We start from the raw sequence: 18203 nt of genomic DNA on the forward strand, positions 1-18203 counted from the left end.
TGAGAGTTGATTGTGTGGGGGAGAGTTTGTAGTTTGTAACACATTGGTGAGGGACAAGTCTATTTCAGGACTTATATAATTTTGGGTTATTTTTTATATTGTCAATTAGTTTTATGGTAAAATTCTAATTTTATCATGGTATCAAAGCATGTTGTCTATACTTTGAAAGTCCAAAGGGTCACAAGTACTCATACATTTTTTTAAGGAAAATGTTTAGGTGACTCTCAAAAGTAGGACTCTTTATGAACTCTCCGCCACCTCATATGTTTAACACAATTCTCGTGCTAACATTATAAAATATTATGCTACAAATATAAGATAATAAAGAATCTATGAAGAGTTATACTTAAAAAAAATCTTCTTAGCATATCTCTTTTTCAATTATCAAGGACAAAACTGAACACAAAAGTCTAAAAACTGAAAAGATGCCTTGCACTGACGTAGCAGTTGTCATTATATAAGGGCGGAGGCAAGAATTTTAAAAGGAGTGTGGGCTAATATTTGTTTAAAAAAAAAAAAAAAAAAAAAACTATATATGGACACTGAAGGGACGCCTAAATTTGAATTGTAAAACTTGAAAGGTGCAAGTGGCATGAATTGAATTAAGAAAATATGACTTGTGTATATGGTAACACAATATTTATACATTTTTATTGCCCATATTGCCTAAGTTTTGTGCTATGTTTTCTTGTGAAATTGATTGTTTGATGTGTCTAGTGCGTATTTTGTAGATAATGGACCGTAGAGAAGACTTTGGAGTCTTTTGGTGATTTCCAGACTAAAAAGGATCAAAGCTGAGAAGAACTGAAGTCAAGAAGTATTCCAACGATTATAAGATGCTAATTTGTTCAATCCACAATTTAATGGCTGCTATTTGGAAATTATAAATGGAGCTGGAGGGTGCTGCGCAGAACTGTCATATTCGTTGGGACGTTACAAATTCATCAGGACGAACTGAGTATTGTGCTACATATGTATGAAAAGCCCTGGATGTTTGATTTTGGTAGAATTTTACAGATCATGATTCTGATGCATCTAGAATAAGTTATACCTGTTTTAGTGCGAGAAAGTTAGTTCAAGAATTCTATGCGATTCCGAAGAAGTGGAGTCCAGTCAAGAAACTGAAGTGTAGTAATGTTGAGATTCCTGTTTGGGATGGGATTCAATAATTGCGGCAAAGGCTAACCTAAACTTACCCATATATTCCTTGGATGGTTGTTAGAAAAAAAGAGGAAAGCAGCAACGTGGAAAGGAGTAGGAATCACTTCATCATAGAGGATTGACCTAGGGAAGAAGCCAAACACCAAGGGGTACTTCATTGTTTTCTTTTACATATTTTCAGACTTTGTTTCATGATTATGTTTTGTTATAATTTGAGGAACTGGATCCTCTCTGGATCCCCAAAAACTAAGCAGCCTGAATAATAAATCAGGGCTGTTGAAATTTGATCCAACGGCTACAATTATTATAACTTTTAGAGAGGCCCCTATTTGTAGCCGTTTGATCAAATTTCAACGGTCCAGGATCATTGCTTAGGCTACTCAGTTTTTGGGGATCCGGTTCCATAATTTGATGGTTATGATGAACTAAATTCTTTATTAAGGATCCGATGTAGCCTTCATGATAATTCTATGTCGTAGTTAACTTTATTCTTTTATCAATTCAAAGGTTTCTAGTTTCATTCATTGTGCTTAAATCATTCTTTATGTTCATGTTATTGACTGGCTACCTTTAATATGAATTTTTATGCTTAGCCTTGAAATAGCTCTCTTGGATGAATGAATTGTTGTTGATGCAGACGCCATGCTAAGACATTTTTTTTGTTTTCTTTGTTCTCCTTCCACTTAATAGATTTTTTTTATTATTGACTTAGACATGGTTAAGTTGATGATTAAGAATACTTGGTTACACTCGGACGCCGAACAAACAATCATAATAAAGAGAGAACGAACCCTAGAACCTAAATTGAATTGTTCTTACTAAGTTATCTAATGACGTAGAATTGGATTGATATGGTGAAGTCGGATACCTAGTGTTTCAACCATTGTTTTTAGAAATTATTTACACAAATTCTCTTTTTAATTTACTACACTTAAGATTACTTAATCAACTTCTCCTTGGTTAATTAATTGAATTTCTTAGTCTAGTTCTTTTCGTTATTTTTATTCTTGTGGGTGCTGCATAATTGGACTTAATTAGGTGACTTACAAATCTCTGTGGATACAACACTCGTATTTGCTTGCTATACTATCATAGTGATTCGTGCACTTGCGAGAAATTTAATTTGTTCATCAAGTTTCTGGCTCCGTTGCCGGGGATTTGTGTTATAAAGTCCTATCTAATTATTTCTAGTTATGTATCCCCTGAATTTGTTTATTTTATTTGTTCTAAATTTATTTGTTTCTATAGGTAGTGAATGCAAAGTCGTCGATCGCAAGAAGGAGAACTATTGCTGATTGACGATAATATTGATCAAATAAGAAGAGGTACAAAAAAGCGTGGAGAAGAAGAAGAGTTGGATTGTGAATTTGATTCCAATCATAGTGCGTCCACATTAGAATTAGAAGAAAGAGAAGAGGACGTTGATGACATCCAAAAGATGGTAGATGCAAATCTACGTCCCATGAAAGAATTTGCACGCCCAGTTGTTGAAACATCACCATCATGCATTTTATTAGATGTTACTGCTAGAAATTATGAGTTGAAAAATACTCATCATAATATGATTCCTTCTTTTTATGGTGTTGCTAGTGAAGATTCTTTGTCATTCATTTGTGATTTTTATGCTACAATTCAAACTCTTCCTTTGCAGGGATTAAGTGAAGATCAATTGCAGATGAGGTGTTTCCCATATACTATGAAGGACAAAGCTAAACAATGGCTTATGTCTTTGACACCCAAATCACTTGTGATAAGCTCATATTTATATATATTTTACATCAAATTCACTTGTCATTTCTTAGTTAGTTCCTTATATTTTTGAGCAATTCACTTTGTTTTTGTGTTTTGTAGGATTTATCAAGCAAAGAAAAGAAAAATAGCACAAGTGGGATTTTCAGTAACAAATTCGTCAAAACTGCCTGTGCAGATCAGCTAAATTTGGAAGCAAGTTTCGAACTGCTCAGAATGAATTAGAGAATGAGGTTTATATGCTTGGAAAGCTACGGATGTCTATTTTCTGGAGCATTTCACAGATTGTTAATATCATTTTTCTAGAAGAAGTTATGGCCGTTTTAACACTGAAAGGTTCACAAGTGGCTGAGCAGTTTGTGACTGCAATGAAAGCAATAAACCCAATAAATCTAGCATCCAAAACTAATGTAGCCAAGAACAAGCCAACTGACACCTATTCAAATATTAGAGGAAATGAAATTAAAGATGAGGATTAAGTGGGAGTAATTGGCATAAAGGCTGCCCAAAGAGTTACAATCCAACCGCACTCAACCATTTCCTCTCACTCAACCAATCGATACAAGCCATTTTTCAAGGCCATCAAGAAAACGTAGAGAGACAAGTGGGACGACGAGTACGAGAAAACATTTCAAGACTTGAAGAGATACTTGACATCCCCTCCGCTATTATCCAAGCCAAAAGAAGCTGAGGAATTATGCATCTAATTGGCATTCTTAAACATAGCAGTAAGTCTGGCCTCATACAAGAAGAGCTAGGGGCCCAACTGCCAGTATTCTACATTTCTAAAGCTCTCCTCGATGCGGAAAAAAGATACCCGAAGATTGAAAAGCTAATTTTGGCACTAATTGTGGTAGCTTGGAAGCTCAGACCATACTTTCAGGTGCATACGGTCATTGCCACGACTTAATATCCCCTACAATCTATCATATATGGTCCAGAAATTTCTCAATGAGTGATGAAGTGGGTGTTGTAACTCGACCAATACGACTTGGTTTTCTAACCACGCATGGCAAAAAAATCTTAGGCCTTGGTAGACTTCATAGCGAAGTTCACTCCTGGCTTAGAAGACGCAACAGCAAAACCTGAATGAGCTCTTGAAGCAGTTGAGCATGCTCTGGCCGCACCAACCCTTGCCAACAAGGACTTTTGGTGCCTGCACGTCGATAGTTCATCCAACTACAAGGGTTCAGGAGTAGGTTTGGTTCTTGTCACCCCAGACGACTCAATGCTCGAGCAAGCCATCACTCTAGGCTTCAAGGCATCAAATAACGAAGTAAAGTATAAGGCCTTATTGGCAGGCATCTGAATGGAATAAGATTTGGCAATCAAGAAGTTCGTAATCCATTCTGATTCTTAGCTCATCATTAACCAAGCTACTGGGGAGTATGCAGCAAAGTATCCAAGGATCACACTATGCTTCGAGAAAGTACGCAAGAAGCTTGAGGCGTTTCAGACGTACACCTCACACAGGTGCCACGGGCAGACAACACATATGTAGACACCCTGGCAACCTTAGGCTCCACTGTGGATTACTAGTTCAGACGCTTCATCCTGATCGAGTATTTGGATAGCCAAGCATAGAAGAAGAACTGGCAGCCGAGGTGTTACAAGTCAACACAACCCCAAGCTGGCAAAACCCCATCATTGACTATCTAATTAATGAGACACTCCCTGCAGAAAGATTGGAAGCTAGGAAGCTCTAAATAAAGGCAACACACTACTACATGTGGAACGGCATTCTCGTCTAAAGATTATTTTCAGGCCCATATCTCTGCTGTCTAGCGTCTCCCGACAATTTGAAAGTTCTGAGCTCGATCCACGAAAGAGTTTGTGAAAACCACTCAGAAAGCTGATCCTTAGCACATAAGGTCTTCAATGCTGACTATTACTGGCTTACTGTGCATTAAGATGCTAAGAAGTTTGTATAAAAGTACGACAGATGCCAACATTTTAAGCTTGTACTCGCACTGCCTGCCAGCGAGCTCTACCCACAGACAAGCCCATGGTCATTCATGCAGTGGGCAATCGACCTAGTAAGGCCTATGCCGCCCGCTACTGAGAGTAGGGGCATGATGATCGTGGCTACTGACTGTTTCACCAAGTAGGTAGAAGCCATGCCCATGGCCACCACTACTCAATCAGACATAGAGCGCTTCATATGTCGGTTCGGCATCCCTCAATCTATCATCACCCACAACGGCCCACAATTCGTGGGCAAATACTTGGCTAAGTTCATCCACAAATATGGCATCAAGTAGCATATGTCTACAGCTAGATATCCTCAAGGCAATAGGCAGGCGGAGAAATCCAACAAGACAATCCTAGACTGCCTCAAGAAATCCCTCACATACAAGTAGGGAAAGTGGCCAAGCGAACTTCCTGATGTCCTATATGCGTATCGCACCAAATGACAAGCAACCAGTGAAACTTCTTTCTCCTTGGCATTTGGTTCAAAAGCAATCATCCATCCCAGTGTCATTGTGCCAAGCATCAACACCATACTGCTAACTTTGGAATAGAACAGAAAGGAGATGGCCACAAATCTAGATTTGGCAGAGGAGGAACGCGAGAAGGTCATCATTCACATCGCAACCTACTTACAACAGCTTCTCTCTAGCTACAACAAAAGGGCAAAGATACGGCAGTTTCAGCCTGGAGATCTAGTCCTAAGAAAAGCATTCATCACCGCCTAAAGAGAAGGCTTAAAAAATATGACTCTAATGTGGAAAGGTTCATACAAAGTCAGTAAAGCAGGCGGCAAGGGTAACTACACCCTCACCATCATTAACGAAAAAGAGATTGACAAGCAGTGAAATGCCTACAACCTGTAGAAGTACTACACATGACCTCTCACTTCTTCCTAAGCATTGCTCAAACGAAATAAAGCTCGAAGACTCAACCACCTCGACAAGCACTTCCTCGCAAGCCGAGGACTATCCAGTTGCTACGCAGTTTCTACCTTTCAGCTAAGTTCAATATCCTTCATCTCATTTTTCAATAAAGATTTCTGAAGTTATTCATCACTTGGCTCGATTGCGTATTTGCAACAACTGTCTACTCTTGCTCTCATTGAAGATTATGTCCAATCAAGGGACCTATCGCAGGAATTGCACCCCTTCATAGACCAACCTTGCGCTCTCTCTGGGAGATGGTAAACTACGCACTTCGAATATCCAGATGTGGATGGGTCGGGTTGCCCTAGTGTGTAACTAGAGCACGATGGCCTGCGCCGGCTTCCCTAGAAGTAGCCACAATGGTCTTTTTCAAGGCTTAGTGTGGTCTTTCTCAAGGCTTAGCTAGATTGAAAGATTTTAGGCCTTTGACTTGATTCACGGGGACTTGGGCCTCAGAGACCGAGGAGGCACACTGCGCAGTTCGCCCTTTGGACGGCTGATAGGATTTTTAGTACCTATGAAAAGAAAGTTAAAATCACATAAAATGCTTGCAAGAGTACAAGGTTGTTGTAGTATATATGCTCATGCAAGGTCATTCTCCACAAGGACTATTTAAATAATTTATGTAAAACTAATTCCTAATTAATCACTTAAAAGTAGAAATTGAGAAAATAGATTTTGAATTTGGATAATATGAAAAACGAATTTTAATTAAAAACCAAATAATAAACTCAAACCAAATTTTATAAGAATAAAAGAAAAGAGTTTTTAAAAATCAATTATGAAAGCACTAGGGTTCCGCCATCACCTAGCAATCCTATGTATTTTTACCAATTATTCATGATCTACACATGCCACTTTGAAAGGTTAGGTTTTCCTAATATATATTTGTGGGAGGATAAAAACCGGTTTCAACTTACGGGCCAATACCGATCATCCAAGGAGAAAGTGTTGTGCAAGATAAAAAGTCCACAAGGAATATACAGACGCAAGGGGAACGTGCCTAGATAACTACCCCACTACGGAGGAGAAGTGGGAGAGGAAGACAAGTCCAATCAACTGATTTGAGCATCGGAGTATCTTTCACAGGTACCTCGCTAGCGTTAGCTAGGGAGGAAGATTGTTTGGGACGCCTCTAGTGAGGGATTCGGCAAACGTGAGCGCGAGGATTGCAGTCAACAAATCTGTGGAGGTATTTTTTTCACGTAAGAAATCTCGCTCCAACAATATTCTACTTGGAACCTCCAACATAGAACGTATATCTAACATGCAATCCGTCCGGACGTTTGGATCGAATATGAACATGAGAGACTCATTATATTTTGTGAAAACCCTTTGAAAAACCATGCAACCCTTAAGACGTGGTGTTCATCTTAAGTGAAATTGCAATATTTATCACAAGAAGCCAGCATCAATTCCAAGGAACCTTCTGACCAAAATTGCATCAAATTACTTTTCTAAATATCCCAATGGTGATCAAATATTAAGACAATTAGATAGTTTAAAACGGTGATCAATAATTCAAAGCATGCATGCAATCAATCATAAACAATTAAATAAAAATTACATATTCATGCTAAGGATCAAGGCTTCACCCCTAGAAAAACAGATTAGTTACACATATTCATAATTAAAATCACAGAAAATACTATTATGAAGAAAAAGAATGAGAATACCTTAAATTAAAAATCTAAAAATCTCTACGCTTAGCCAATTTCCTCTCTCAAAGAATGCACGGAGAAGAAGCCTTAATAATAGGGCCGGCCAAGCTTATTTAACCTAGTAAAAATTAAATTCTCCTACTAAAAGGTCTTCCAATCAAACTAGGAAACTAAAATAACTAAAATAAAATAGGAAACATAACCCTAAATTAAATGATAAAATTCGCCTAAAATCTGCATAGCCACTTTTTGGACCTATATTTGCTCCAAAACCGGCTAAAATAGCTGGATTTAAAGTTTGGAATATTCCGAACACTTCTCCAGAAGGCCACAAACCCATAAGAGGTCATCTTGGGCTCCAAAAACGCAATTTAAGCCCATAAATGTCACTTTCCAATATCGCGCACTGCTTCTTTATTCCATAGCCAGAAAATAACCACTGGGTAGAAAAATCCCAAATTTTGACACAAATACACCAAGAGACACACAAACGTCCACCAATTTGAAGCACTCCAAAATTTGTCCATTTGACAATGTTTTGCTTCAGAGGAAGTCAAATGTCCTATATTGAAAATATAAAGCAAAGTATCAAAATTCTACCAAAATAATTACCATTTGATGGTCTTGAATGTGTAAAAATTTATTTCCATTAATCATCAATTTTATCTTAAAAGTAATAATACTTTAAATTCCTCTTATCCAGTATTGTACCAAACATAGTATAAATAATATAGTCGTTAGTCCGATACTGTACCAAACGTCAGACAAATTTAGTTAATACTATCTGATGACTATTTATAATATTCGACTGAAATAGTCAATACAATTCGAGTTGTCAAACGAGGCCTAAGTCTCTACAATCTTTAAATTGAACTCCAGTAGTTCCTTATAAATAGATTATTCTTATAGATATCATTTTTTAATGGTTGTAAATACTTGAAAAATAGTTATCACGCACCCCAAATTATAATCACTGTATAAACTTTTTTTTTTTTTTTTTTTAAAGTTCTAACGGCATCTAGTCCCTAGAACTCTCATAAAAATACTTATTTACCCATATCGTAGATTTTTTTGTCGACAATTTACCTATATCATAAATGGGGTAACCCCCGCGTATGCCGCTTTTGAGCCTTGTTCTAATGTCCGGATGTGCCAAGAAAAGGTATTCAACTCTATCTCAAACATATTTCGTTTCAAAAATTTTGTAATCTTTTTATTTTATAGTATGTTACAATTGGACTCAATTTAAATAACAACTTGGATTTTTATACCTGGATCTAAACTGCCCTTTTTTTAATTAACGAACAACTAAAAAGTTGAGTTGAAGTTTAGCTAAAATTTAATTTAGGAAAAATTAGTATCATGTCCCTAGTTACTAATTTTCATTGACTAAAACCTTATTAGTTTTCAAATTTTGATTCAAGTCCCTAGTATTAATATAATAATGAATTTACATGTCAGTTACATAATTTTTTAAAATAAAAATTAATAGTTGATTTAGAATTTTAATACTCACACCTTTATTAAACACCTAACTAATTTTCAATTCAAAACATTTCCAAAATAAATAAAAAATTAGAATAAGTTTGTACCATTAGCTTTTTTTAAAAATATTTTCAATTTTTTAATCTTATAAGTACCCATTCATGTAATTTTTTCAAATTTTTAATCTGAAAATGTACTCATTCTTAAATATACCAATTTGTTATATGTAAAATGTACCCTTTTATATATATATATATATATATATATATATATATATATATAATCTATTCAATTTTTTTCTAATCCATTTTTAAACTTATATGTGCACATTCTTTTTTTATTTTTTATTTGAGAATGTATCCATGTCAAATCCCGGCCCGGGCCCCCACCACATCCCAGGCTCGACTCCATCGTAGTACGATATTGTCCGCTTTGGGCCCCGACCACGCCCACACGGTTTTGTTTCTAGGAACTCACACGAGAACTTCTCGATGGGTCACCCATCCTAGGAATACTCTCGCCTGAACTCACTTAACTTCGAAGTTCTGATGGAACCTGAAGCCAGTGAGCTCCCAAAAGGCCTCATGCTAAATAGAGATGGAAATATATATATATAAGGCTTAGGAGGATCCACTCCCCTGGGCGATGTGGGATGTCACAATCCATGTCAAGTTTAGTCGAAGAAATTTACTAATGTTATTAAGCCTAATTTCCTTTTTATTCTTTTTTGTGTGTTTTTTGAAGAATGTACCCATGTTTTGGTACAATAATTTTTTGGCTAGTTTTGATGAATGTACTCATGTTTATATATATACACACACACACAATAGTATAATTTATATTTTAATATTTTTAATCCCACAAATTATGGTTTTTTATTTAAAATCTCATTAATATAAACAACTATAAATTTCAATTTTTAATTTAAAAAATATAGTAACATACATAGAAATAAATTATCACTTTAATTTCAGGGATTTCAATCAAAAATTAAAAACTAACAAAATTTCAATTAGAAAATATTAATAATTTAACTTCAAAATAAAAAGCATGATTAGAGACGCATGAAAGTGTATCGAATTTAATCCCAGTCCCTCTCCAAAAAATACAAACCATTAAAATATTAGTTGGATTCTTTTCTCTGCTGATCCTTCGTCTACCTTTTCTGTTATCAGACATCATCAGAACCAGGCCTAACCATCCTCTCATAATTGACATTCGTCCAACGTACAAAAACGTTCTCAAAGTCTGTACCAGTTGAAGCTAAGGAAGAACCAGGTTAATCATCTAGTTATCAAATCCCTACATAGTTTTTCTCCCTTTTTGGTGGTACCTATTTTATTGTTTGAACTTTGAATCTTACAACTTTTTTTCTCTGTTAATTAAAAAAAAAAAAAAAAAAAAAAAAGGACAGGTATGGAAATTGTTAGTTTCGTACTAGAATTAAGTTGGTAAGTTGTTATGGACTCCAGTGAAGCGTAATGTGGGTTACTTGGTGCATTACAAGAGCCACATGCAGTCTCTTGAAGTTCTGGTCGGCCATGCAGAATGATTACCAGCGAGAAGTGGATGCGGCGCTAATGAATGGAGACGAAGTTAAGTCCGTGGTTCAAAAATGGCTCAAGGATGCTGACAAGGCAATAATCGATGCGAAAAGACTGAATAATGAAACCGGAGAAGACAAAACATGCCACGGAGGCTGCTGTCCGAATTTGAAATGGCGTTACAGTTTAAGCAAGAGAGCCGTTAAGGAGGCAGAAGAAATTAACAAGCTTAAAGAAGAGAAAAGGTTTGAAACAGTTTCGCTTCAAGTTAACCAACCCGTTGAGTTTGAGTCCACCATGTCAACGGGAGATTTCGAAGCATTTGAAGCAACAAGGCAAGCCATGGATGGGGTCATGAAGGCACTGAAAGACGATAACATCACTGTCATTGCGGTCTATGGAATGGGAGGCATAGGCAAGACGACCATGGTGAAACATGTAGGTGTGCAAGCGAATAAATTAAGGCAAGCTCTTTGATCATGTGATTATGGCTGTCATTTCCCAAAACGCTTTCAACAACAGCTTGCAGAAATGCTGGCCTTGAATTTGAATGAGCAGACAGAAATAGCCAGAGCAGCCAGATTGAAGGAGAGAATAATGAGAGGAAAAAAGATCCTTACAATTTTGGACGACATTTGGAAGACAATAGATTTGTCTCTCATAGGGATCCCCGATCACTACGAGCTCCAAAACTGCAATCCCAAAGTTCTAATCACCACAAGGATATGGAATGTATGTCATGCCATGAAGAGTGAAGAAAAGATTCATCTTGATATCCTATCAGAAGAAGATTCTTGGGCCTTGTTTGTGAAAATGGCAAACAGGTCTTTTGAATCAACCAATTTCTATGACATAGCAAGGAAGGTAGCTGGAGAATGTGGTGGTCTCCCAATTACTTGGAAGAATTAATGGAGAGAAGCAGCTAACTAGAGATGTCCCAAACTACCAACCTTGATGACGAAGGGGATGTGTTTAGATGTATAAAGCCGAGCTATGATTACTTGAATGGCAATGACGCCAAGTCATTTTCCTTACATTGCTGCTTATTCCAGGAGGACTCTGATATCCAAATCGAAGAATTGATGAAGTATGGTATTGGGAAAGGATTGTTTCGACATGCCAACTCAATGCTAGAAGCCGGAAGCACAGCACATTTGGTGGCCAAGTACCTTAAAGCTTGTAGCTTGGTTTTGGATGGTGAACAAGGATGTGTAAGAATGCATGATGTGATTCGGGACATTGCAATACTAATTGCATCATCTGGGGATGAGCAAGACTCCGCAATCTCCCTAATGGGGAATGAAATCTGCAACCTTCCTGACGAGTTGGTATGTCCAAAACTCCGGATTTTATTACTAAAGTCAAATTTTGAAGTAAAGGAGATCCCAGAAGATTTTTTCCAAAGCCCAAATGCATAGGGTATTCGACATAAGTAGTGCCCAAATTTCTTCATTACCCTCATCATTTAATCTCTTAACCAAGCTCCAAACGCTGCATCTAGATTGTTGTCAGTCAATAACGGATGTATCAATTCTCGGAGAACTGAAAAAACTGGAGGTTCTTAGCATGAGAGAATCTGTTATTGAGGAATTGCCAGAAGAAATTGGACAGTTGACCAATTTAAGGATGTTGGATCTCACTATGAGTACCTACATTGCAATAATTTCATCCAATGTGCTATCGCGGCTGTCCAAATTAGAAGAACTATGCATGCAACAGAGTTTCGCTGACTGGGGCAAGAAAGTTGAAGGAGAAGATGACAAAACTAATGCTAGTTTTGATGAGCTAATTAGCTTGTCTTTCTTAAACATTTTGAAGGTTGACATTTCTGATGCAGAATGCCTTCCAAAAAATGTAGGGTTCCTCCGAAATTGGGGAAATTTTGATATATATATCGGCAGAAACCCATTTTATCGTTCCATGAATGTGCAATTATCAAAGAATACTATTTCTCCATTTTCAAGAGCCTTGCTTCCGGACACAACAATCAATATGCTGCCGGATTTGTTTAACAGCACAGTGACGGAGAGAGTGGAAAAAATAATCTACACGGAGCCTAGAAGTTTAACTGACATTTTTATGGAGTACAATCATGGGAAGTTGCATGGACTCAAGTTTTTGCATCTCCAAGAGTGCCGTGAGATGGTAACTTTGATGAACACAGAAACTAGGGTTCCAAATAAGCCTGTGCTCAAGAGCTTGGAAGAGTTGCATGTCTTCTACTGGGACCGCTTGCAACAGTTATGTGTTGGTGAATTACTGCAGGGGTCGCTTGGAAATCTAAAGCTGTTGGAGGTCGAGCAGTGTGAAGGTGTGGCTGATGCGCCTGTTCCATCCAATCTGTTGCAGAGACCACAAAATCTTGAAGTACTAATTGTATGTGCCACTGGTATGGTTTATATATTCAAATCTCAAGGGCTTGAACAAGAAGAAACAGTCTTGACAAAACTGAGAGAGATGAAACTGGAGAATCTACCGGAACTGACAAACATATTGAACGGTCCTGTTCAGCCTGCAATGTTCCATAACCTTAAAACTCTGGCGATTTCCAAGTGCAATAAATTGACAACACTCTTCACATTCGACGTAGCTCAATGTCTGCGGCAATTGGAAGAACTTTGGGCGGAGGAATGCCATAGCTTGGACAAACTTTTCGGCCTAAGCAAGGGATTAATAGTGCAGGATGACGAGATCATTTTTCCACAACTGAAGAACTTTGCATTGCAAAGTCTTTCAAAGCTGACAACCGTGCTCGCTGGAAGTACTCTTTTGTGCCCTTCATTGGAATACTTGCATGTGCTGGACTGCCCCGAGTTTTTAACCTCTACTTCTGACTTCCACAGCAATATCCAAGTCCAAGTAAACAATGAGCAACATTTCCTCCTCCTAACAGGGACGAAGCCAGAGATTTGTGTGAATGGGGACATCTTCAAACAAAAAAGTTATAATTTAAAAGCTCAAGAATTTACTAAACACAATACTTATATATTAATCCAGAAAGTTTTTCATACAACAGTCCCTTACAATATCCTTCGACGCGTTTTCATGTTCTGAAAGCGTTGCATGACAACATCATTACCAATACCATCAAATATCTCTCTTTCTATAAAAATAAGCATGTTACCATACATCCATTGATCTCCCATCCGATTTCTTAATCGATTCTTTAGAATTTTCATGGCCGAAAATGCTCTTTCAACGGTTGCAGTAGTAACTGGAAGAGTTAGTGCTAATGTCACAAGCAAGTAAACCAGCGAATACGCCTTGTGTTTTTTGCATTGAACCGTTTTTTTGCAAGATCTCCAATCTCTTTTAAACCTAAAAACTCAATGCTAGACCGCATATCCACAATGTAAGTCTCAAGTTGAATCTTAAGTATCACCAGCTCATTCATAGAGAAATCTTTAGGATAAAACTGGGCAAGACGCAATAGCTTTTGGCTATCAAAAGCAGAGAAGGAGTCGGCTGGACATAAACATGCCAAACAAAGAAGTAACTCAGAGTTGGTCTCATTGAAACGATTATTTAGTTCTTGAAGCTGCCAATTCAAAACAACATAAAATATCCCAACACAATAATGATGCATATTTGTGACTGCTTGTGCTTTTCGTTGCCCTCGCCTTCGAGAAAGAAACATATCATCGTTATTAGGCACATCAATATTATGTTTAAGACAAAATTCTGAGACTTCACTAAGTAAAGAATCCCAGCCACTTTTCCTCATTATCTCCAACCGTTGCTTACCAACTCCAACCCACTTCATGGCATTTACAATATCCTGATCTTTCCTTTGCAATGCTTGTGACAATTCATTGGATATTCCTAGTATATCTTTCATCAAGTGTAGATTAAATACAAAATCAAATAATTACATGGAATCCAATAAATTATTCGCTTCACATCTTTGTTGAGAGCTTACTATATCATCAGCTATTACTTCAAGTACATCAAGTATGGATGAAAACATAGTCCTTATACTTACTAAAGTACCAAAGTGTGAACCCCACCACGTTTCTCTAGCACGTTTCAAAGTAGTTTCTTGATTTTTGCCTTTCCCACTTGTAAACTCACCACTGTTTAGTGCTTCAATAATTGCAATAGATTGCTTCTCTCGAAGAAGATCACAACGCTTCGATGAAGCTCCAACAACATTTACCAAAATAGTAACTATACTAAAAAGATACTCAATTTGGATGTTCTTAAATACCTCATCAATGGTTTCCTTGAGTGAGAGAGCAGCGGTACTAGTAACATGCTCAATGCCAATAAAACGCTCAACGACATGCCCATTCTTGTCCACATAATGCAATACAATAGTCATTTGTTCCTTTGTTGATACGTCGTGAGATTCATCAATCAAAATAGAGAACAACAAAGTGCCAATGTCCTTAATAATAGCCTTGATGGTCTCAGTTGCACAAGCATTTACAATGTCTTTTTGAATATCTGGTGATGTCAATTTGTGATTCTCCGGAGTATTTTTCAAAGTAACAGCTTTCACATCCTCATTGTGGTCGGCAAGAAACTGTAGAAGCTCAAGAAAGTTTCCATGGTTGCTTGAATGTTCAAATTCATCATTACCACGAAATGCAAGCCCTTGTCTCAAAAGAAATCAACAACAATCGATTGATGCATTCAACCGAGCTCTATATTGAATTCGAGATTCATCATGAGTTTTAGAGAAAAAAGATTGGATATGTTGCTTTTGACTCCTTAAAGATTCAAAATTACTCCATGCTTGATTGTGTGCACTATTGACGCCTCTAATATGGGTTCAACTTCTATGAGGTTTTGAGACCGCACTGTTCTTGAAATTAGGTAAAATTCGGCGAATTGATCTGTTTTGGAGGGTACTAGTGGGTGCAAGTTCAAGTTTTTGATGAAACTGATCAAATTTTCGACGTGGGTTTGCTAAATTGATCGACTTTTGACGTGGGTTTGCTAGGTTTTTAGCGAAAGTCTTGGTTTTGAGGAGCGGTGATGGACTACGAGCGCTCTGATAGCAGTGGTAAGCTAAGTTGAATTTGCTTATCTGTTTTTCAATTTTGGTTTTAAAGTACCTTTGTTCTTCCATTGTGTAATCTATTGGTTCTCAGAGTAATTTTGACTCAAATTCTTGAATTTATGTTAGGTGTGGTAGAATTTGGGTTTAATCACTGCTCTGGATGTACTGTTTTACTCTTGAATTCATCATTTTAGTGGGTTTGTCTTGAAATTTAAGTTCTTTGGTCAACCACGGTAGAATTAGAAGAAAATTTAATTGTAATCTAGTGTACCGGCTTGTGCTCCGAGGTAATAGGATTTTGTATTCGGCTTTGATCTTTCTTTTACTTCTTAGAAGTTGGTTTGGAAGCACCATGTAAGACCTTTAAGTTCTCCCACAACATGTACTTTGATGCCATTATTTGGAGATTGACTCCGATTCGGGTATTACATTCTTCCAGTCTGTAAGTTGGTCTTGCTTATTGTTTTGAACCTTGTATATTTGCATTATGAACACTGGGTGGACACCCAAAAGATAGGTACTCTTTTTGGTTGCTTGGAATTGTTTTTTCATCCTCTAGGGATTAAAGTCACTCGTAATTCTCTGTGGAATTTGGTGAATGGTAGTTAGGTCCTACTATTCTGATTCTAGCCAAGGTCACACTGTGTTGGAGAAAGAGGCTAATTGTTTGAGAAAAGAAACCTACTGGCATTTAGAGTTTTCATATTGGCCACATTTTGTGTGGTTGTTGGTTTGGTTTTAGCGATTCAGTAAAGTTGATAATTAATGCTGAGTTATGGCTTATATTAGTTTAACCAAGGATGCTTTAGTTTACTGTAGAAATAATGAAAGATGCATTTTAAGCATATTATAATGTTTTTGTTTTAAATACCTGTAGGGCTGTTATTTAATGTTTTTGTTTTACTTCATGGGTGGATTGGTTTCATTCCATTGCTACTCGGCGGTTCAAGTTTAAGGAGGAGTATGGTCTTTTGCTTTCTCATGTTGCATTTACTTGTTGGCATATTTGGAAGGTGAGGTGCAATTTTCTGTTTAATCAAACTCCATTTCAACCTACCCAGGTTCTTCTTGCAATTTCAGATTCTGCTGGTGTGTTTCTGGAAGTTACTGGTGATCCTCCTCTTTCCCTCCCAGCTATCTTCACGGTGGATGCTTCTGCTGCACATTGGTCTCCCCTATGGCCCCTTTCCTGAAAGTTAATGTTCATGCTAGTTGGTCGGTTTCATCGCGGGATGGTTTTGTGGGGATGTGATTAGGGGTGCGATGGGTAGGTTCATGGCTGCAGCACGGTATGTGGTCCAGGCTCCAAATGTTGCCTCGGCCGAAGCTTTGGCTATTTTGCAAGGAAGTGAGCTGGCTACTGCTTTGGGCCACCGTTGGTAATCATTGAATCTGATTCGAAGGATTCGATTTCATCTTTATCAACTTCGTTGGAAAATGGCAGATAGGAAGCCTTTCCTCCCTTATCGACTGTTAAGCGGGCTGGGGAGTCTTTTCAGGGTTGTCGCTGGTCTTGGGTTCCAAGATCAGCCAATATGGTGGTCGATACTTGGGCGTCGCAAAGCAACTCGGAGATGAGCAATTTCACTTGGGTCAACCGCCTCCATCTTCGTTCGTTCATGTGCTTAATAAAGATGGCTTACCTTGTCCCCCTTGAACTATTATGGCAGTCGAAGGGGCGACGCTGGAACTCGGTTCTAGTGTCTTTCTTCCGATCCCCTTCGTTGCTGTGTATTTTTGCTGCTTTCTTGCTTGTTGGCCTCGGTGTAGGCTTTCTTTGTAGTTCTCTGGCATCTTTGCCCTGGTAATATATTTTTAGTTTCCAAAAAAAAAAAAAACAAAAAAAACAACCGGAATAACCAATCAAAACAAGGACGAAGGCTAAACCTGGGGAAGCCCTCAACAACCCAAGTAGGTAGGCAAGTTTTGCGTGCACACCTTCGAAACTATGTGGCGTCCTGAACAAATATAGACTGATACGCGTAATTATCTCTTTATATATAGTATCACGTTATAGATTCAGAATGCCAATACAGTGGCGACCTCAGTATAGATAAGTCCTTCTTGTCCAGTAAGAGTGATGATTGTTGGGAGAAATATAGATCACCATCCATCAAGAATGCAGAGAAAGACCCTCTTCTAGATTGAACTCTCTATGTTATATGGGTATTTTTCCTTTGTTTGGCCTATAATTGTCTGTAATTGTCTGAGCAACTAAATATACGAGAGGATTTTATGCTTACTTATAGTGCAACTATATATGTAAATAAAAAGCATTTCTCAGCCTATAGTTGGCAGAGAATTAAAAATTGTTTTTGAAAGAGTACTAACATCCAAAGTAGGGAACAAAATTTTTAAAAATAAGCAAGGAGAAGTCTAGGCATAAAAAATTATTGATTTTTACGGTGATTTTGCTGTTTTTTTTTATTTTCTTCTGAAATTTGGACTTTTGTCTACTAGGTTTGACTTAAGTTCTTCAATTCGACTAGTAAGTTTGTTTTTCTTTCTTTATTTTCTTATGAAATTTGGATTTTTGAGTAATGGGTTTTATTAAAATTTTGTATTAGGCTGTTTACCGGCCTTTAGTGAAATTTGTTCCAACTATAGTTATGTTCAATTTCGATTTTAAACGTAGAATGTTTGAAATTTGATTCGGGATTACTGAAATTTTAAACCAAAAACCATTCTGCAATTAAATGTA

The 18203-nt window shown here is 37.4% G+C and overlaps 1 protein-coding gene and 1 pseudogene across 1 annotated transcript; one reads left to right on the forward strand and one right to left on the reverse strand.

The window, feature by feature from the left end:
* The first annotated feature begins 10369 nt into the window (after positions 1-10369).
* Positions 10370-13159, forward strand: LOC137741494 (disease resistance protein At4g27190-like; annotated as a pseudogene).
* A 573-nt stretch (positions 13160-13732) lies between these two features.
* Positions 13733-17296, reverse strand: LOC137743242 (uncharacterized). The gene is made up of 3 exons (XM_068483118.1): positions 17146-17296; positions 14417-15093; positions 13733-14035 (listed from the first exon to the last, which is right to left on the reverse strand). The coding sequence occupies exons 1-3, from the start codon at positions 17294-17296 to the stop codon at positions 13733-13735; spliced, it is 1131 nt and encodes a 376-aa protein (XP_068339219.1).
* Between the last annotated feature and the right edge of the window lie 907 nt (positions 17297-18203).

This window comes from Pyrus communis, chromosome 8 (assembly GCF_963583255.1).
Source record: "Pyrus communis chromosome 8, drPyrComm1.1, whole genome shotgun sequence".
Taxonomy (NCBI): Eukaryota; Viridiplantae; Streptophyta; class Magnoliopsida; order Rosales; family Rosaceae; genus Pyrus; species Pyrus communis.